The following is a 21,748-nucleotide window of genomic DNA, read 5'->3' as shown; positions in this document are numbered from 1 at the left end:
CGTAGTCATTTTGAATGCAGAGCACTGTAAGGCATTGGGGAAATATTCCAAATCTTAAGAAGGACAAGAACAAAATTAAGACTCCACTCAGAGCAACAGGCATGCCAACAATGTCAAAACCCAGTCAGAGACACCCAATGTTATAACACCCGATTACGTAAAACCAACAAAATATCATCAGGGTCTGTTTTTTAGCACAGTGTATATATGACAAGGCTCTCAACTTCCCAATTGCTGAATCCAGGACAGTTGACAGGCCTGGAACTGTACCTTGAACTCCCACACAGCGAAATGAATTTGTCACCTGCAGCAACTAAACAACTGACTACATTGTGAAGTGAAGGGGAAAGAGCAATGCTCAAGAACAGTCAGGATGGCTCCACTTTGTGGCCTTCTCAAGGCAGGAAGATTTTAAGATGGGACTAAAAGATTCCCGAGTTGTTCATATGAATCCATGAATGCACATTCTTCATGTCAAGGTGCAAGGGTAACTGAATGACATAGCTGCAATGAAAAAAAATCTGTTCATTTCATTCACAAGCTAACCAACTCCATGCATATTAAATATGATTTTAAAGAATCAGTCTTAAACTGAAACGTTTTTAGAGATTCTGCAATATTACCAGCACATGAATTCCAACATCCTGAGTTACTTCGCACCTCTCAGTATTCATATCAAGCTTAGGCATTCGTATTATACCAAAGGCTTTCTCAAGTCAGCAGTCTTCTCTTTATGTTTTGGATCTCCAGAACTGCTCTGACCTAGATGGCTGTTCCATTCATTGCAGCAACAGTCCCATTGACCACTGCAGAGACAGTCCCATTCATCACAGCTTCAACAGTAGTATTCAGACAGGTTGCCATATCAAAGGGGGTCTCAATGACCAACAGACCTGGGGTGGTGAGAAAGAAATAATATGTTAATATTCCCACACTTACATAAATACAATATTCATATCAAAAGATACATGCTTTTCAAAAATTCCAGACAAGCCACCATCAGATGGACTTTACAGTGGTGACAAAACAAGTTTCTGGCACTGAAGACTGGTTAATGTAGGCCTACAACAAATCAAATACCTACACTTACAATATTCTTACAAAAACAATAACAAAACTGCTGCCAAATCCATCAATCCTATTTTAGCCACTAAAGTGGTATATGAATCAAATGTTTAACTATAAATCATTGAAAAAACTTGTTTGTTCTTCAAGAATGCCACCAAATAAGCATTTGTGGAAAATTTATTTTCTCAAGCCTCAAATGACTGTCCTCAAAAGTTACAAAGCAATTCAGAGAAACCTTTTCATGGTTAATATGGGGATAATGAATACTTAAATAAAAAGTTCTCTGCTCAGAGAAACCTTTTTACTGTCAATATGGGGATAATAAATGCTAAAATAATAAGTTCTCTGTTCTAAAAGGCTGCTCACTTTCCAAAGTATCAATAACGACATTAGTAAATACTGCACTCCTTGAACAAAAGAAAATGTTAACAGCAGGTTTCTAGTGTTTTCTTATCCAGCATAAAAATGTATTATAAGTCGAGTTTCTTCTCAGTTGTTAAACATTTATGATGATTCATGTGGGCTAATCCAAAGTTCAAGTCCTTTCGACATAGAATATGATTTGAAATTACATTTAATAAGCATAACCATGTATCAGAACTAACCAAGTCAAATCAGGAACCTCCCATATTTCTATTAGTGCACTCACCAGCCACACATGCAGTCAGGAGGTTTGTGACAATGCCACCAAGCAGAGCAGTTACTGCCAGCTGAGCTAGGTCTCCCAGCCGATTAGGAGCCATAGGGCCCAGACCTCCAAGTTGGATACCGATGGAGCTTAAATTAGCAAACCCACACAGAGCATAGGTGGCTATAATTTCTGAGCGTACCTGTTGTGAAATAAATAAATATACCAGGGTTTAATAAATAAAGCCAAAAAAAAAAAGTGACTTCTTGCATCCATACCCTACTCAATACACTTACATTTTTATTTTCCCCTCAATCATTTTCTTGTCCACTTTTGTCTGTTTAGTTACATTTGTTGCCAGTACCTGACTTTCTCCTGCTACTACAGAATTTAAACAACCCAAAACACCAGTGCAAATATGTATAAATTAAACACAATATTTGATGCTGAGTGCTGAGCCAAAAAATTGTATGTCTAAATAACTTGCATGCACACTGTAAAATCAGAACTTTACAACAACAAAAACCTTAACCAGTTCAACCATTTTGAAGTCATAAACTGATATGAGCAGTTGGAAGAGGGAATTACAATACCGTATTCCACAACATTGTATTTCACTTTTTAACTAAGGCTTAAAAAATCGTGGTATTGACTTAGTTTTTGTGAATTCTGTATACAGCAGGCTTTGGCTATACAGGGAGTCCAGCAATATTTCCAGAAAAGAATTTACTACCCAGCAAATCAAGTCCCGCACCATCTCGAAAAAGGGAGTTCATTTGCGCCAACAATAACATATATTATTATTACATAATATATGGAACGAAAATAACAAACTAACAAAGTCCAGTCGACAAAATGGAGGATAGACAGACGATCGCAAGCTTGGTCGCTGCTAGATGTAGGTTTAGTAAGGTTTTTACGGCGCTCGCAACTGCATAGGTCATATGAGCGACAAGGGGTGGATGCAATAGGGAAGTCCAAACGGGGAATAAAGCTTCGACTATCAAGGCACCCAGGAAATAGTAGTTCACAAGAGTGACAAACATACAAAAGAAGTAGAGGAAAATGACAATAGTAAAGAAGAGGACAGAAAAAGCAGCAGTTCCCCCTACGTTGGTCCAGCACAGTATGAGCATGACATATAAATCAGCTTATATTTACAATTCTACTGTGCATAAGAACATGCTAATATCCTCCCTTTGGGAATGGCCTAAAGATGCCTCATTCAGTAGCACTGCCCTGGTGGTGGTGACAGGGGGATAGATTTAGACCTAATGTGTACACACAGGGGTGACTGTCAAACCGGCTTCTCAATTTTCCAGGGGGTCATCCATTTTCCAGGGCCATGTTACATAACACACACACACACGTAAAATATATCCAGTCAACAACATGTCAGGTGTCGCACTGGGGTCTTGTTTGCCTTAAGTATTTCAGTCTATTATAATATTTTCCTCTCATTATTATGTATTTAAAAAATGAATCCTACTTTGAGCGTTCGGAGGGGCCTTGAACAAGAATTTCTACTGTCAAGAACCAGTCTGGGTGTCATGACTCATATTATCAACGTGAAAGACAAAAATTATTGCTCAAACTAAAAGTAGAGCAATAACTTGAACGGCTCAAGTAGACCTATTCAGTGCGAGAGGTGTAAGAACTGTGGGAGGGCAAGAGGCAGTGACACTGAAAATCTGCCAGTCTTGAACAGAAAGCTACAATATTGTTCTAATTTACCATCACCCAACCAATGAAACGCAAACACTTTACTTCAATGACACGGCTTACAAGGTATGAAGGATTCCGATTCCACACAAGGCCTGCACCAACGCACGATTTGCAGAAGGCTCTAAATCTAATCAAAATTCTGAAATTTGCTTACAAGTTTTTGTTCTCTAGTGTTGCTTTCAGCCCTTCCCCGCTCCCCCCAGTGTACCTCTTTAAAAAATCAATAATCCCTGCCCCATTCCGTAGTCCTATACTTCGCAACGCTCAGACTTTTTAATGACTTTGGCGACCCCAACAAACACCGGTGCTCACCGATGCCATATCTCGTGGTGCCTCACGCAAAGGTTCACTGACCGGTCATGATGGCGAGCCAGACAATCTAAAAATCGGATGCTCGTTTTGGGTTTTTTTCCAGCCACACACACACGTGACAGCATGGTGACCTTTCCGAGTAATTATTAAATTTTATTTGCACGGCGACACAACGTTTATACTGTACAACCTGAATGTCACAAATTTTGCGATATCAGCCTATCGGCGTCAAATTTCTGGGTGGTAATGAAAGCGAAAGTAGATCTTGATTTTCCCGATCAAGCCTAGGTGTCACGTACACTTCTGCCTGCCGCCATAACCGTCTTTTCGCATGAAACGTACTCTTGGACTGGGAAAAGCTGAACGAATATTATATCACAATCGCGACCGGCAAAAACTGAGTCATGTACCACAGCTAGGGTTCACTGAAAAGTCTTGCTGGCTTCATCACTCAGTAGGCAGGCAAATTTACGACCGTTTATAAAATGTTTATTACTTTCAGGGCAAATTTACTACCATTTACAATCTTTACACCAGGGCGTCGAATTTACGACTTTTTTACGACTTTACGACCTTGCTGGGCACCCTGGCTATAAACAGGACTACCAAGACCAACTGTCCCCATAATAAGCATGTCCAGTTGCTATAGTGGTGCCCACTGTATAGACGTAACAGGGAAAACACAAGATGTCACACGGAATTTTCATAAAAGAGACAAGTGTAATAACAACATACTCTGACTACACTTACAGAAATTACTGTTCCGCCACGACATAAAACCCGATTGTCAATAAAACTTGACAGTTTGTCATATGCAAGAAACTCATTGAGGAAAGTCTTGATTCCAAGCAACTCGGCAACAGTTCCAGCATCTTCCCACTCCACACCCATGATGTAAGCCAAGGGCATCAGCACATAGGAACAGATCACCTGCGAATTATCAAACGTTTCCATTAACAATAAGTAAGGAGACTGAAATTTCTGATTACACACACAATTTCATGATCAAATACACCAACCTGTCTGCAACCTTAAAACAGAAACATATCTGAAACCCCCAACTTTCTTAGCTTCTTGTCTTGGAAAAGGAGAAAAAGTGTTACAAGAGAGTAACAAACACAAAAAAGGAGAGGCGATAAGGATGACAGATGTCTGATCGGAAAGAAGGGGCAAACTACACCAGAGCACTTGAAAATCACTCACTATCTTAACTTAACAAACTTGATTGAAATGATGTAGACATTACCACAGACTGCCTCTGTTTATAATTATTATTACAATATAATTGCATTTAATTAATCCGTTAATTTAAATTCAACAAAGCAAAAATACTTTTTGTTTTACCTCAAAGCTAAGTTCAGCGTGGCAAACAAAGCTTCCGAGCCATGAGATAGTACTGTTGACGAAGTACAGGAGGGCCACAAAGGCTATGAGGTTAGCCGCGACGTTGGCTACCAGAGAAATGGCAGCAGATGCGCCTGCAGCAGCCGCTTCAATCACATTGTTGTAGACACTGAAAAATGAAACCGAGCAGCCACATTTAAAAACTGACCTTTCAGAGGAAGAACTTGACCGGAAAAATCATTCGTCAAACAAATTAAAATCAGTTCAAGACCACCGTTCGGTAATTCAAGCCACTGCCCTCTGCATCATATCCCAGCATGACACCAACAGAACAAATGGCATGCCTGTGGAGAACCAACCCAATTTGTCTAGGGAATGAGGAAATTGATTCCACAAAAGATATTCTTGAAATTCTTACTTTGCAGTTGGTTACAGATGAAATATCACAACAAAACTTTGGGGTCAGGCACTAGCGGTCCGGGCGTTGAACGTCGCAGATACAAACGCGTCAGTCTCTTTTTCCCCTCAGCAACTGATCACTATTACAATGATAAGCTAGTCTTAACGTAGATCTACATAATGAATTGTGCGCTGGTCTATGGAATCAAAAGTTGCCGTATGCTAGGCTCTGCACAGCAACACAACATTTTGGTAAAACAATTGAGATGACTCAGGCGTGTGCATTTGAACGAATCGGTCTTTTTTTTACACAGCTCATAACAAGGCGGCTCTCGTGGCCTAGAGGTTAAGGTGTTGGCCTCTCATTCAAAGGTCGCGGGTTCAAATCCGGGTAGCGACCGAAAAATTTTCATCTCTAAAATTGTCTTTCACCTCCTTTCCTGCTCTCCAGCAATGCTCTGTCATCTGCTTTCTGCCCTCACCTCCTTTGCCCTCTCCTCTGGGTTCCTGGCTCTTTCTGCAGCCTTTCTACTGCTACTCCTTGGCTCCTCCTTACTGCTGTCTTTCTGCCACACCCTTGATCTTCTGGTAGGAAAGATCTACACCTACCCTTTTCAGACAAGGGCGAAAAATCTCGGAGGGCCCCTGTGCAAGTTGCGCACGTTAAAGACCCCTTGGTGGTCTAAAATCGATAAAAGTAGGCTTCGGCCGCCACCCGGGCAAAATTCAAAAATTCCTACCAACTGAAAATATTAGGTGTGTCCCGCGTGCTCATATGACCTTATGCAGTTGTGAGCCCCGTAAAACACTAACCAAAAAAAAAAAATAATAAAAAAATAAACAGCTCATAACATGCAGGCCTTTCAGGCACTACTTGTGACTTCTCTTTACACATTACATGCTCAGTGCCTGTAATTATCTACACAAAACCTCATGTTTGCTATAACGGACAATCGGATTCAACGAGACTTTAGGTCAGGCCCGGGAACCTTGTTGAATCCGAGTTCCACTGTATAATTTTAACATAACTTCCGGTCAGTTTCTGAGATTCATAAAATCATTATATTTGTGTTACAATGTTACAACTCGGTGGAATCAGGCACTTGTCAGTTTCAGGCCATGTAGCGTTATTGGTATCATCTACAAGCTTGTTCCTTTATCTATTTTTCAATTTTGAAAAAAACCTGTCTTTCTTGATAAGAAGTCGAGATATTTGAGATTGAAGGAGGTGCGGGTCGCCCGGCTTTAGAGGTAAAATTGATGAGAAAATGGCCGCCAAAGTTTGGTCATTCCATACTGAAAATTTACATGTTTTGAAACTTTGATCAATGTTTTTTCAGTAAAATCCACACAGAAATGTGTTGAGCCCAAACCCCCCCCCCCCCCCCCCCCCTCCATAAAAATGGCCAAACTGCCTGGAAAATGCCAATATCTTAACTTCATTAGTTTTATGATTGCCTAATTCCACACAAAGCCTCACATTTCAGCTGTAAGATAAACCTACTTCTTTTGCTCGATTGCCTCCCTCATTTTTGCAATTTTGCTCCGGCCTAACTCAGGATACAGTATTTTTGAAACGGCAAGGGCTGTAGGTGCATTCATGACGCAAGCTGTCAGTAGATGAGTTGCAGGTACCTGCAGAGAAAAAAAAAGTTCGAAACATCATACCTATGACAGTCGACAAGAGGTGAATAAATTTTTTTAAACCAAAAATTTGTTACAATCAATTCTGTTGCTTAAAAGGGGAAAGTACACAGAAGATTAACTAAAAGCATCATTTTAGTGAAGAAATTTGCTCTTCATCAAATATTAGTCCCAAATGCACAAACTCCAGAGTAATTTCTAATTAGCAAGTATTGCAACAGTAGACATAATAATTTCTACACAACTGATATCAAAATATACGCTGCTAAATTTGCAATTAGATAAGAGCAAGACATACAATGACATAACTACATCACCTAACCTTTCATAATACAGTCGAACCTGTGTACGACTGAATCACAAGGCAGCCAGAAAAAAATTCCGGGAATATGGGGGGAGATGGAAGGGGGGGGGGGGGGTTTCAAAGGCCCAGCCGGTGGGATCAAGGATCGCTTGTCCGATTGGCAAGTAGTGGTCAAAACCTCACACCTCTCAACTGCTATCCTGTCTGATAATGACATGTTTACTTATCCAGTTAACACCAGTGCTTGCCTTTCATAGAACCACTGTTTGGCCTATTAAAAACAGAAACGTTAGAACATCTCCTTTGCTTCCACCCTTAGTCCCACCCATCGGTGCAACAAGCACAGTCAACCAATGCCACCCCTCACTGCCATCATGTAACAACAATTAGATGAACTCTTTTCTCGGCTGGCCGTACCGTACGACCAGGGCGGCAGGCATTGGTCAATCTAATTTCACATCTCTGGTTTCTGGCCACCCAGAAAAGTTTCCGTAGTGGCTCACTACTCTCACGGGCAGTCATGAGATTTCACATCCACACTACCTTGACCATCTGCGTCGCTCAGGTTCACACGATGGGGTAACATCTACCCCCAAATTGCACCCCTACTCCCTTTCCTCACCCGAGGAATGGTCATGGCGTTAAGTTTAGAGCCGGCGGAAACAAACTTGCGAGTTTTGTTTCAAATCAGGGCTCAGCAGGCAAAGCATTTTCCGCTTTAGATAGAAGGTGAAACCCTCAAAAGGGAGCCGATTTTTCATTGCGTTTCCACATTGGACAGGTTTCTGGTTTACACAGGTAATTAAAGAGAATTATATCAAGGGGGGAGCAGGGAGATTCCGTTAAGGCAGGTTCGACTGTTTAAGCTGCTGATTTTGCAATTGGACAGAGAAAGGCATAAATGATAAAACTACATCACCTACCCCTTTCATAATATATGCTGCCAATACAGCACCAGCTATGGTGCCAAACCCTCCAACCATGACAGCATGGAGTTCAGAGCGTGTCATGAGAGCCAGAAATGGACGGATCATTATTGGTGCCTCAGTCTGTGGGGATAAAAAGGCAACTAACCTGTAAGAACAACTTTAAAGACTGATTAAGTTAAAAAAACAAAAAATAACACTTTTTTTACCAGCTTGGTAACTTCAAACAATAAAGAACGCTATTATTCAAAAGAAGTAGTTTCCTCTCTTTTCACCAAATGCTTATTCTTGCAGACATGGAATTCCCACAATGAAACAACAAATTCATGGAGTAATTATACACTTTTTTCTTGAGGGCCTTGGGAATAGGTATAGATTTATCAATTACATATACAGTTGGCCTTGGACACCACAGGCAAAAAAGGTAGAAAGTTTACGCAAGCTGAAAGGTTCATTTCACTTCAAGGAAAACAAATTTTAAGTGGATTACAAGGAATTGGGTTCAGCATATAAAAAGCAGTAACACTTTTCAAATGTAACCCATTCTATACAAAATCTCAGTAGCCAACAACAAAAAATTATGAACACATATGTGAGGCAGCATGGAAAAAAATTAGGCGCTCGTCAAAACAATGGAATCAAAGAAATCACTATTTTCTCACTAATTTTTACCTCTCATACCAAGTGATCCCCATCTCCTTCAATCGCAAATATTTCAACATCTATTCAAGAGAGAGATGGGTTTTTTCATCTAATGCAAGACGAACAAGCCTTAAAATGATATTAAATAACTCTCTATATGCCCAAAAATTGATGAGCGCTTAATTCCACCACGTCATGAACAAATATGATCTATGAGAAACAAGACACGGATTAAAAGATTCTCGTGCAATACCTAAATGAAGAGAAAAGGTCTTAAATTAAGGAAGTAAGTTGATGGTACATAAATATGACGAAGCAGAGGCCAGGAAATTCAACATCAGCAAATGACGAGTCTTGCACTTTACATTCATCTGCATACTAAATTATTTAAACTGACTAAGTCAGTACAGGCAGACAGCCATATATCCTTTCTCACCTGTCCTACAAAGATGTTCCCTGCAGCACACAAAGACTCAGCGGCTGTGGTGCCTAAGGTAACTCTCATGACAAAGGCAATTTTGCCGATGATGACTTGCATAACACGGAGGTGGTAAAGCATTGTAATTACGCAGCTGAAGAAAATTATTACTGGAAGAACCTGGAGAAGAGAAACAGAGATATATTAAATTTTATTCTGAGTCTAATACTAATATGTGTATGTATTTTTACAACAGCAGAGTCAATATGCAGCATTATTACCAATGTAATAAAAATTGGTTGATGACTATAAAATACTCCGATGACCGTCTGACCTTCGAAGAATGTTCGCAAAAAGTCATAAGCATCACAATAGCGCAAATATTCAACGGAAGAGAATACCATGCCAAAACTTTCCTCTCTTCAAATCCCTTATTTACCTTTACAGAAATAAGACGACACCATGAGTATCCTTATTAAAATTATTTTCCAGAGCAAGCGAAAGCAAATGTCATAAATAATCAGCCACAGAAGTAGATATATATGCAAACCAATTAAATTTTCATTTCTATTTGTCAAAATTTAATCTTTACCTTTCATATACGACATAATATGGAAAGCCATTCGGAGAGCAAATAAGAGAAAAAGAAAAAAAAAAAAACAGTACCAGCTATTTCAGATGTTAATAAAATATACACCCAACAGGATACGCTCTAACTGATCAATCAAACATAGTCACCTTAAAGGCAAAGAAGTGATCATCCAGATTGCCAAACACAAAAGCTGCCCCATATTCGCTGTATCTGAGAAACGTTGTGAATCCCTTTCCAACAGCATTAAACATGTCGTATCCTTTGTCCCATTTCAAAATCAGAGTGGCAAAGTAAAACTGCAGTGCAAAGCCACCGACAACGGGCCTCCATTTCACCTGAAGACAGAAAATGTTCCATCAAAAAACTAATGACTAATGTATTACTACAATCTAATCCTTAATCAGTCTCTAGTGGTTACATTAAGTTTTACCAATGTGAAACACTTTCAAAGACTAACAGTTCATTCGTCAAAATGTTCCAAGGCTTTAGGAGGCTAAAATTGTTTTGTTTTTTTAAATCAAATATATCCAGTTTGATTCTTGTACATAAATGTCAGACTTGATTCTGTTGACAAGGAGAAAAACAGACGTTTTTTTCACACTAAAATAAAAAATGAGTAGTGTATTTTCCTAAATTACCCAATCCATCTGCCTTCTTGAATTCCTTTTTAAGACTGATCATTAAACTAAGAATTCACCTAAAAGTTACCAATGGAATATCCATCGAATAGAATCTAATTGAAATTTGTATGAATTTTTTTTGACAACCACCTTTGTCTTGACAAATTGGTCAAAAACCCAAGAACTGTCAAGAGTTAGTTTGAATATGAAATTGTGAGCAAAAATCAGAGAAGTATTTGATAGAATTGTGGAAAGAACTATAAAGCTTGCAAAGATTTCAATCATTGCCTATGACTTTTCTGTTCACATTATATTTATGTGTAGGACTCAGTGGCATGTCCGTTCTCCATAGTGTGTCCATTTCCGAGCTGTTCTCCATGGCGCGTCCTTTTTCCTATTTCGCAAACAATTTTTTTCATGTGCTGTGCACACACTTTTGCCCCAGCATTGTTGCACGCCGCGGAATGGTTCAAAATGTTATTGCTATAATCATTTGTTGTTATAATGTCATTCTTCTACTTCGGTTCTAACCCCCCCCCCCGAGTGTTTTGAATTATGTTAAAAGTTTCTCCATTGCCATTGCGTGAGCCAACTAGAGAAAATGGGGGGAAAGCGATTACCATTACCATTATTAATGTTGAACCAATAAAAGTGAACCCCAAGTGAACACGCACAGAAGGTTGCGCAAAGTAGGAGCAGGACACGTTACAGAAAGCAACCAGGAAATGGACATGCTACAGAGGAAGGACACATCTCGATGATTAAATATTTCAGAGAAATTTAATTGGTTTTGTCTGACACATTGATATTTTCATTTCCACCAGACTTGAAACACAACGTCATTAAAGTCGGGTAATCTCCAGTGCAAACTTACTTTTCTTGGAGCTCTTGAGCAGAAGATCAGGACGCACACTAAAAACATCCAGCCCATGAGGGAAATGAGATTTGATGGTCTTTGAACTGCAGACACGATGATGATTGCAAGAATGCCCAAAATAGGTGCAACTGCCAGGATCCTGAAAGAACATTTGTATCGTATCAGGTATACATTCAGGCCAGTCACAATGCAAGCACTGAAAGGAATAATTAAAATATCACTCTTCTCTAGGTTACTGACAAATAGTTGTAATATATTACCCGTTGCAAAAAGATTAAAATAGCTCAGATAAAGCAAACTGGTGATGATGCTACTTTTTCCTTTCTCTCTCTGACTTAACTATCAAATGTTTCAAAGACAAAAACAGTCAACAATGGCTCAGAAGGGGTTAAATCTTTTTGGCTGAGTTTACTGCATTATAATGAGTAAAAGGTGCTGAAATAACATACCATATGTATATTTTTCTAACCCACACCAATGAATTCAACAATTCAAAATATTTTTAAAAAAATAATAATACAAGTAAAAGATGTCATCTTTCTATTCTTGTTATGATTCAAGCGTTGTAGCAACATTACCTACGAATATGTTGGGCTGGTGACTAAGAACAGACATGGATACATTTCCTTTCTGCCCATATAAGGCGGTTAGCAAACCAATTATGCAGAATAACAGACATCTGCTATTGAACGCCTCTGTTCTCCGACACACAAAACCTTAGATGATAGATGTTCAAAGAAGGCTACACCTGCTCCCTCTCATGCTCCAAAACCCAACATTTCAGCAATCAAATAAAAATCCAAAGCCAGAATTAATTGTCACCACAAAAAAAGGTATTCAAAGACCCAGCATCTTTTTAAAAAAAGAAAGAAAGAAAAAAAGAAAGAAAGAAAGAGAGAGAAAGAAAGAAAGGAAGGAAGAAAGAAAAAGCCTCAAGGTTTCAAGAACATGACTTACAGATTATCAAAAGTATACACTACTTGAAAGAAGCTAACTTGAAAAAACTAACCATTTCAGAATGTGCCAGTGGTTACTGATACTTTTGTTCAGAGGTACAAGAACTGACTGGTTGATGTCATCGGAAAATTTTTCCTTCACAAATGTTATGATGACAATGAGCAGAGCAGCAACTGTGAGACAGATGAGCGGCACAACATCATGGTCCTCATCGCATTTGTGGATGGCAGCAACAACCAACGCCCAGATAAAGTAACCTGCATATGCCATGCACAGGATTGCAAGCACTATCTGTAGAACAACAAAAAAGACAACATTTTCAATCTTGCTTTTGTTTTTTAAGAATAGTTTTACGCACTTTTGCAACACAATTAGATCCTATAACACAATTAGGTCATATAAGTATCAAAGATAGCACGTGTTACAACAAAGTAACAAACACAAAAGGAGGAGAGATAAGGATGATAAGATGTTTTTGACAGGAAATAAGGAGCAAACCACACAAGAGTACTCACGAACCAACCTCCATTATCAATTAAAACTTTCACAGCATATGTATATATATATATAACTGCAGTACATAAATAAGCAGCATAACAAACTAAAAGAACAACCATTGGCAATCCATACAGAATGAACTATTTAAAATAAACTTAAATTTAGAACAATTTATCAGAGGAAACATCCTCATGTGTTGAAATTTCAAAATAACTGTACAAAAGATTTAAACAACTCTGGTCCTTTAAACTGCACCCACCACTACCCCAAAATACACACGCCATTAAAACTACCTACATTGAATTAGTCCACAAAATGAATAAGTAACAAGTTTTCAAAAACGGCAGAAAATTTTTGGCTAGTAGAAGCATGAAGTGCTTGTTAAACACTTTCCACCCACACAGCGTGCAACATTATCCTCACGGACCAGGATACAGGTGCGGTACACGCTATATCACACCGGCGCCAATCGGAGGGGAAAATGGACAGCTTCTTACCGTCGCCGAATGGCGTCCTGTGGGGGCAAAGTGTTAAAGAAAAAAAGAGAGAAAGAAGGGAAGAAAAGAATATACTGAAGACATGACTTTAAGTGTGAAATGTTACAAAGGAAGGTGACAGAGAAGGAAGGTGAAATGCACACATACCCATTTCAACTTGGATCCACAGTAATCGCTCACAATACTAATGACTGATGATGACTGACTTGAATCTCCATCCTCATCATCATCAACGGCATCCAGCTTGTCTAAAAAAAGAAACAAAAAAACAAAGAGCCATGCAGAATGAGGTGCTAATGATGAGGCAAGAGACATGTGGATGACATACTGATGGGACAAACTGCTAATTGACCTGTGCAGCTGTCTGCTAGTTTGCTGACACCTCACCACACAGCAGCAAGGACATAACACGGCAGCAGACCAAATGTTAGCGTGGGTGCTCTGTTAACTCAGTTGATATCATGCTGGAATACGGAGCAGAAGGCCTTAGTTCAAATCCCTGACAGGGCATTCTGGAACTTGGGTTGTTTTGTGAGGTTTTCAAGACTCAATCCATTTGGCTTAGTTCTGTCAGAGACGGAAGTTAAATTCAGATATCCCGCCTCTTAAATACCCTAATTAGGAGGTGTGCTGATAAAATGAGTTAGTTCTCGAAATTCACAAGTGTTCACGTTCATAGATTTTCAACTGACGCCATCTTTTAATTTTAATAGGCTTATTTTATTATTTCATACTATTATAAATTGTAAAAGATTTACCTAAGCGTGAAGTATGAATTTTTTTTTTAAATATGCAAATGCATCATGAACCTTCATTCTAAGTGTCGACACGTACCAAAAGTATAAAAGTCAGAAGCATGGCACCAAAAGTAAGACATTTAGTTCACAAAATTGATACACAACACAAATTATCTATTGGCACTACATTCCAGTGCATGCTATACAATAAAAGTACAGCTCACCATCTTCAATGTCAATCGTCAGGTCTGACTTCTCATAGTCCCCTGGGCTCAGCTTCTCCAGTTCATCTGATTCACTGCTGTTGGGTGTGGAAACATCACCAAGCCGTATGCTAACTCCAGAATCATTTGGTCCTGGGATGGGAGCCTTCTTTGGGGAGCTCGTTGTAAAAGGCATCTTTGTGTTCTAAATCCAAAGCAAACAATATGGGTATATATACAGAGAGAAAGAACAAGAAGCAGTTGAAGGCAAAAGAAATGAAAACAAAGTTCCATTTATAAGTAATACGTTATTGTTTCATTGTAGAAAATACCAAGGTGACAATATGTTTTCTTATTTTTAAAAAATATATATATATATTTATAGTGTACAACTTGAAAGGATCATACTTATTAATATGGCGATGGCAAGTGATGGTTCCTGATACAATGGTTGGCTCAAACTGCCAGCGATTTTGGGCATTTTTTGGTCCGCAAATCGCGGCCGTGATTTTTGTATAATTTTTCAAAAAAGACAAAACAACAAAGCTACTTCATAACATACTAGACATGTATTTTGATAAGTTTTAAGATGTCCATGTGTATCTATTTTCATGCGGAGAATATAAGTACATTACATTACATACTGTTTATATTGCTGACTGTCTTTTATTTTTCCCTCTTTCTTGAGTTTTAATTTGTTGGTGTTAATTTTGGTAAAAATTGTTCTGATGATTTGTTTTTCTTTTTTTTTTCCGTTTATACAGCGCAATGTCATTCAATTTAATAGAAATGAGTTATGTTAGAGCGTGTCTCCATCAAAACTGAAAATACTGACACTGGCACGCCCCAATTGTGTGTGATTCCATAATACAATTTACATGTGGTATCCTGCAAGCCTACTTTTTTTTAATTACACACGTTTAGGGTTAAAACAGCCAATCTTCCAATAGGTGGCACGCGCCCTAATTAGTTAATTTTTGTGGTTATTCATTGTGCTTTTCTAATTTTGATTTCATTCTATTGTGAAACCTTTATTTTTCACGTTTTTAACCTCCGGGTGACTACAAATGATATTCTGAATGCTTAAAACAGAGCACAAGAAATTCTGGCGCTTTAGATTGTTACCTCTATCAACATATTGGTATATTACGTCGTCACAGAGTTGAAAGCTTGAAAATTAATGGCAACTTTTTGGGCAACTTTTGCCACTTTTTGGGGCAACTTTTGAATTTAAAAATGGCAACAAACGCAGATGCTAGCAAATTGAAGAGTTAAACTTGTCTAAGACAGCCACCCGTGGTCCCGGAGAAAAGGGGCTGTCTTACAATATTAATTTTTAAAAACTACGTCTGGGAGGAAATAGGAAGTGACCATTGGTACAGGGGACTGTCTTTATACAGGTGGCCGTCAGAGCAGGTTTAACTGTATTATGTCAAGTTGTCCATCCTGTAAACAGTTCAAGTGAATCACAAAGCCCCTAACATGTCGAAATCAATGCCATTGCTGATTGAGGTGTTATCCACCAAAGTCCAAAGATCGTGGTTGGTGCAGTGGGTCTATCGTTAGGTCCAAAGGGACATTGTAGTAGCTTAACCCACACCCACATATTATTGGCCGAGCCTATAGTATATTCTTTCAATTTTTTCCATTCCGGGGGCAGACATGGTATTTCTGTGTGTGAATTCGATGTGTTTTCAGGTGATGGTGGATTGTCTCTGTCGAGCAGTCTGAGACCAGGAAAGTCCCATCTTGGACAATAAGGCCACCTCTATTCTCACCCGGAGTGAGAATAGTGCAGGCGAGTCTTGTGGCTATTCTCACCCGGTGCGCGTTCACCCTAAACCACAGAATTCTACACTGTGATAACAGAAAAATTGTAGAATTCTGTGCCGTGAACAAACGTTCCATTACAACTGTAGCCTACTAAAAGCGTACAATTTTGTCTGTGGGCAGTGGAGAGAGAGAGAGAAAGAGAGAGAGGAGTAGAGCGAGAATTTCCGGGCAAAACAAAATGGCGACCCGCGTAGTTCGGCTCGATTCGAAAAGTTAAATAGCCGTAGCATCTTTGTAGACAACCAAATTAATTTACTTTTGTGTTTTAACATCATTTTTTTACTTTGTTTTGGTCAATTTGATCGTCCACACCGATAGACAGTATTCAGAAAGAGACAGAGAGAGAGAGAAGAGGGGAGGAGTTGATCTTGCGTGAACTTCCGGGCGGGTGAGAATAGCCACTTTCGGACAATAAATCATTAGCTGAGAAGGCTTCTAATTTACTATTAGAAGCAAAATTTCCAATAAGGTTTCCTCACAACAACTGGCCACTGCTTTAAGTCCTGCAGACGTCTCTTCAGAAGAAAAAAAAATGTTAGGCAGAATGCCAAGGGTGTGCTGTTAAGTTCAATATTGAAGACAATATATAATATTCCATCCATCATTCAACTTGTTAAGCAAATAAAGGCAGAAGTTTAAGGTAAAAATAACTTAAGGCCCACACTTCATTTATCTTCTAATAAAATAAAGAAATAAAACGGCCGGAAAGGAAGTCCTTCCTAAACAATTATCGCCTCGGCAACCGCACAAACTGAATAGGCTATACTAAATACACCGATACAACAGCCAACTTGTCTATGTCGGGACCGAACCATGTTCCTAGGGGAATCAAAGATCAGTTATATATCTAGATCTATTCCCTACATCATTTACAGGCGAGAGCAACAAAAACCACGTACAGAGTATTTCTCCACTACTAGCCTACTATTAGGGTGGCTATGACTGGCTTCCTTCACATGGCAGTTGCATCATCGCCATGAGTGACGAGGCGCTGTGAGACATGGTTGTAATGGAATCTAGCAGTAGTAGGCCCATGCCATAACCGTTTCTCTTTCAATTTCAAGATTCAAATAAAATTAAAGGTGGGATCCGATTCCGTTTGTGTGTTTTAACAACTTTTTCGTTTCCACAGCCAAAATCGAAAACAACTGCTGTAGTATCTACACACAAGTAGATCTATGCACGTGCGCGTAAACATCAATGACCTTGTCCTACTCAGATTTCGTATTGCCGGTACTCACATTCTCAATGTGAAAGTGACTGGCTCAAACTGATAATCATAATAAGAAAAAGACAAAATATGAAATTGAAAGTAGAACATCTCACCTGTAGGAATGTGAAAATACGGGAGAAATAAGTTATTAAATAAAGGCACTACCACTCTGACATGCTCGTTTCCAGGACCGCTTTTTGTGAACAATGCGTCTCTATGCGCGTCTCAATTTCTGCCACCACGTGCAAACTAGGCCTCTCTAGGGCCTATCGAGCGCCGAGCGCAGCAAGTCGAGTCGAGGCCAAGTTGAGCGAATAGAAAACGCCCCGACCAATCAGAGAACGGGGCTTAGCCAACGACACTCCCACCACTGGCCCAGTGCTGGACAGGAACCGGTTCCCAGTACCGAAACTCACGGTATTAGCCTTGGCTACCGTAAGCGGTTTCAGTACCGGCACCAGGCCTCCATTATAATTGACGGTACTGGGAAGTATCTAGGCCTAGCGCCTACCACGTCAAATGAGGAAGTCAGAATTGATGATAACCTACGGCTGCCTGGCTGTTGCTTACCTATGAGCGTGCGGTGTATAAAATAAGTTGCCCGGAGACAGCAACTGTTAAGCAACTAAAATTGCCCTGTGCCCGCCTTGCCTAATATTCACTCGTCATGCCATGAAAAGCTCATGCAAGGACACGAGTCTCGGAGCGCAGCGAATGTGTTTTTTGTTTGTTTGTTTGTTGTTGTGTTGTTGTTTTTAATTTATTCATTTATTTAGATGTCTTCATTATTTGGGGTGGGGTGGGAGCGGGGGCTGAAGGGGGGGGGGAGCAGCTAGGAAAACTCGAGATGCGAAGACTTCAAGAGCCTCTGATACCATCTTATCCCAGTACCGGTACCGGTACCGTTACACTGGTGGTACTCGAAACCATGTGCCGGTCTAATTTCACCGACGCACAGCAATCCCATCAAGACTGGGCGAGCTCTGGCCTATTCGGCGCGCGCGCGGCCAGTTTGCGCGCGTGGGATTTCCCTCCCACGCATGACGCTAAATTTAGAATAGGCCAAGCAAGGCAATGATATGCAAACCTTTCTCATTTCGCGCCATATGTCTACCAATATTAATTTATTCTGGCCTAGGCCTACCTATGCTATACGTTCTATAAAACAGTCTAGCCGATCAGAGGCTTTACTGGTCATAGGCTAATCAATAATAGGCCTATCTCAGTCATCGAGGGGTAGACTATTAGTAGGTTAGCCTACGTACTTCCCGTCTTTCATTAAAGAATCTATCGGTGTGCTTGGTTCAGAATTGCGTCACGTAGCCAAGTAGTCCCCCTGCACTTGTCAGGTGTATTCAAGCATAACGATTTGCTAAATATAGCCAAGAGCAGACTTTTTTGCATGCTGTAAAAGAACCGGGTTTACGTTTTACAAGACAGGCGGGAACCACGGACGGGTCTTTTCTCTGAACCACCGGCCATAATATTGATTATAGGCCCTAATCAAAATGACTAATTCTTATTCAGAGAGCCGACTAAATGCTTCACCCGTGTATAAACTAAAATGAACATTTATTTTCTGTATGAACTCCAAGAGTTCGAAATCTGATCCCTCAAAGTAAAAGACCTAAAGACTCCATGACAGAAAGACACAGACAGACACCTCTAAATATTATATCTAGGTCTATCCATTTCTACCTACACCAAACGTTGGCTGTTCAGTCGATCTACCAATGCCACAAAAAAAAGAGCGCGGTCTGGGATTAATTCTTTGTTGTGCTATAGTAAAGACCCTGCCCACGCAGCGCTGTCGGGAGTCGGGACAAAGGACCAGCTGGCCAGGCATTGCTGGTTGTGTTGGAAGGAAGCGGCTTGAGCTTGAAAAGGCTAAAACTAAAAAGCCTTGCCCCATGTTGCTTGCCGAAAACGGTCCAAAAAAGGACATGAAATAAGCTTATTATCCTGGTCTATGTAGGCTAGGCCCTATACACGTACCAGAGTCTAGTCGTATACACAATCGATAAAGACACCTGAAAAAAGCTCTACTAGAGTCTAGTCCACGCTCACTCTTGAACAAGATCTAGAATCTAGCTTTCTTTTCAGACCCCAGCTATCGGATTAATAGCAAAAAGTAATGCCATTATGTAATTCGTAACAAGTCTACCTAGTCTGCAATGGCGAAATAGGCAGTGAATAAAAGAGACGTTATAATGCCTATATTATTAAAAGGTGGGGGAGGGTAGACATTTGCGTGCAAACGAAGTCAGGCCTCGTATTTTATTATCTAGATTCTTGTCTAGAATCTAGATCTTAGATCTAAGTCTAAGGCTAAGGGGTTTGGGGTTTTTTAGTTGCTGGCCTATACTGAATAGAAATGTTAGAATTACGCAAAAACGAGACAGTAAAAGTAATGAGAAGACTCTACTATATTTTAGATATATACTTTCACACACGACTCATGTTCAGCTAAACTTGTTAGTTTCAGTTTTGATCATAGAATCACCCCTTATAGTGTGCATCTATGGTTTTGATTTAGATCTAGATCTAGATTCTAGATGTTTAACATGACGGTGGGAGTATTCTCACTCGGTGTGAGAATACTCGTCAAATCATTCTCACAAGTTGTTTTTTTTTTTTTTTTTTTGTTTCCGCCCTTTTTATTTCGTTTAGGTTTTGAGCTATGGGACGTCTTACCAATGATAGTACATATCATTGGTCTTACCCAAAGTCATTATTCTACTAGATCTAGATTTAGATTAGATCCAGACTCTAGATCTATCTAGCTCTAGATTCTAGATCTAGAACTAGATATGTCTACCCTGGGTGAGAATTATTTCCATTTTATTCTCTCTTGGTCTGAGAATACAACTATGGGACGACCGTATCGCATGATATCTAGATCTAGATCTATATCTAGATCTAATCTAGATATCGAGATCTAGAATCTTTTATTGATCAGGGTAAGATTGAAGAATACTAGATCTAGAACGAAAACGCGGGTCTCAACCTTAGGAATTCACGATTTTCCCCAGTTTTTATTTTTAATATCTCTCAAAGGAGAATCTAGGACCGGTAGATCTAGATCTATTCATTAAAATTTTGTCAGGGGGGAGACCCCCCCACATTCTCGCGCAATATGTATACGAGTGGTCCGGTATTCTTCAATCTTCCCTGACTTTGTATAGTGATCTATCTGGAAATCTAGATTCTAGACATCTAGATTTAGATCTAGATTCTAGAATTTCTCCATCGCAAGTTATTATTAATCTCTCTAATCTAGAATCTAGATTTCTATATCTAGATTCCAGATCTAGATCTAGATCTAGAATCTAGATATATAGATCTAGAAAATCTAGATTCTAATCTAGATTATGGCTTTAATATCATAACATGACTGGTTATCAGATCACAAAAATCATTTCGTTCTTGGTGAATCATGGACTTGGCTGTAGATATCTAGATCTAGATCTAGGTGATCAAGGCTAGATCTATATCTATATCTATATCTATATCTATGATTTAAGTGTAATTAAGTCGTGAGTAGGCTACTACTGTGCCGAGCCGAATGAGAATGCGCTCTCATGACACATGTACCGAATCGGCTTCATAATACATGTAGATCTAGAATAATCTAGATTCTAGATTTCTATGTTAATTAACTACTGATATTCAAAAGACTACTCACGTGTAACTGCCAAGATTCCGTCTACAACGTCAACACTCAACAATTCGGTGGCTCAATAATAAGTAAAGCGATCTCGAATTTTGCCTTCTGCTGTTTTCGCTTGTTCGTTCGAGGCAAGACCGCGCGTCTTCTGGACTTCTGGCCTGGATCTATAATTTAGGCGCGTTGAATTTGCCGCGTTTTCGTTCTAGTCTAGCGCAAAAGGGTATTATGTGGGTCCCTCAACGCTTCGATCGATACAGCAGGATGTTTCATGTTTTGTCATCATACCTAATGTATAAAAATAAACACAAGATTCAAGTATTGCGTCTTTACTTTGATCAACTCTCTAAACTTGGGAAAGTGATAAATCTGAAAATTAATAAATTTTTATTTCATGAAAGTATTTTAAAGAAGAATATTAATTTATTAGGCCAGGCTAGCCCAGGCCTTGGCTAAGTTGCATTTCTCGTAGACTCGTAGAACCTCAGCAAACGAGACTTTCGCGGAATATTTTCAGATAAGCTTTTATTGCTCTGACTATTTCCTTTTAGTTATGGAAACCCGCACAGCCCAGGGTGTTAAGAATTTTTTTTCTTCTTCTTCTTCTTCTTCTTCTTCTTCTTCTTCTTCTTCTTCTTCTTCTT

At 39.4% G+C, this 21,748-nt stretch overlaps 1 protein-coding gene across 3 annotated transcripts; it reads right to left on the bottom strand.

Moving 5' to 3' along the window:
- Positions 1–563: 563 nt before the first annotated feature.
- Positions 564–21,271, bottom strand: LOC101863392 (solute carrier family 28 member 3). Of its 3 annotated transcripts, none has more exons than XM_005089030.3 (13): positions 17,551–17,746; positions 14,413–14,596; positions 13,599–13,699; positions 12,509–12,747; positions 11,497–11,638; positions 10,149–10,337; positions 9,429–9,590; positions 8,348–8,473; positions 6,981–7,111; positions 5,078–5,246; positions 4,484–4,663; positions 1,718–1,898; positions 564–893 (listed from the first exon to the last, which is right to left on the bottom strand). In XM_005089030.3, exons 2-13 carry the CDS (start codon positions 14,585–14,587, stop codon positions 763–765), a joined length of 1,926 nt encoding a protein of 641 aa, XP_005089087.1. In that variant the 5' UTR covers positions 14,588–14,596; positions 17,551–17,746; the 3' UTR covers positions 564–762. The 3 variants fall into 3 exon arrangements, with proteins under 3 accessions (XP_005089087.1, XP_012946724.1, XP_035829715.1); XM_013091270.2 differs by lacking the exon at positions 17,551–17,746 and adding an exon at positions 21,123–21,271 and having other exon boundaries at positions 737–893; XM_035973822.1 differs by lacking the exon at positions 17,551–17,746 and adding an exon at positions 17,124–17,521 and having other exon boundaries at positions 737–893.
- Positions 21,272–21,748: the final 477 nt, after the last annotated feature.

This window comes from Aplysia californica, unplaced genomic scaffold (genome assembly GCF_000002075.1).
Source record: "Aplysia californica isolate F4 #8 unplaced genomic scaffold, AplCal3.0 scaffold00002, whole genome shotgun sequence".
In the NCBI taxonomy this organism is placed as follows: Eukaryota; Metazoa; Mollusca; class Gastropoda; order Aplysiida; family Aplysiidae; genus Aplysia; species Aplysia californica.
The sequence above is the reverse complement of the archived record's forward strand: the minus strand, read 5'-3'. Positions and strand labels throughout refer to the sequence as shown.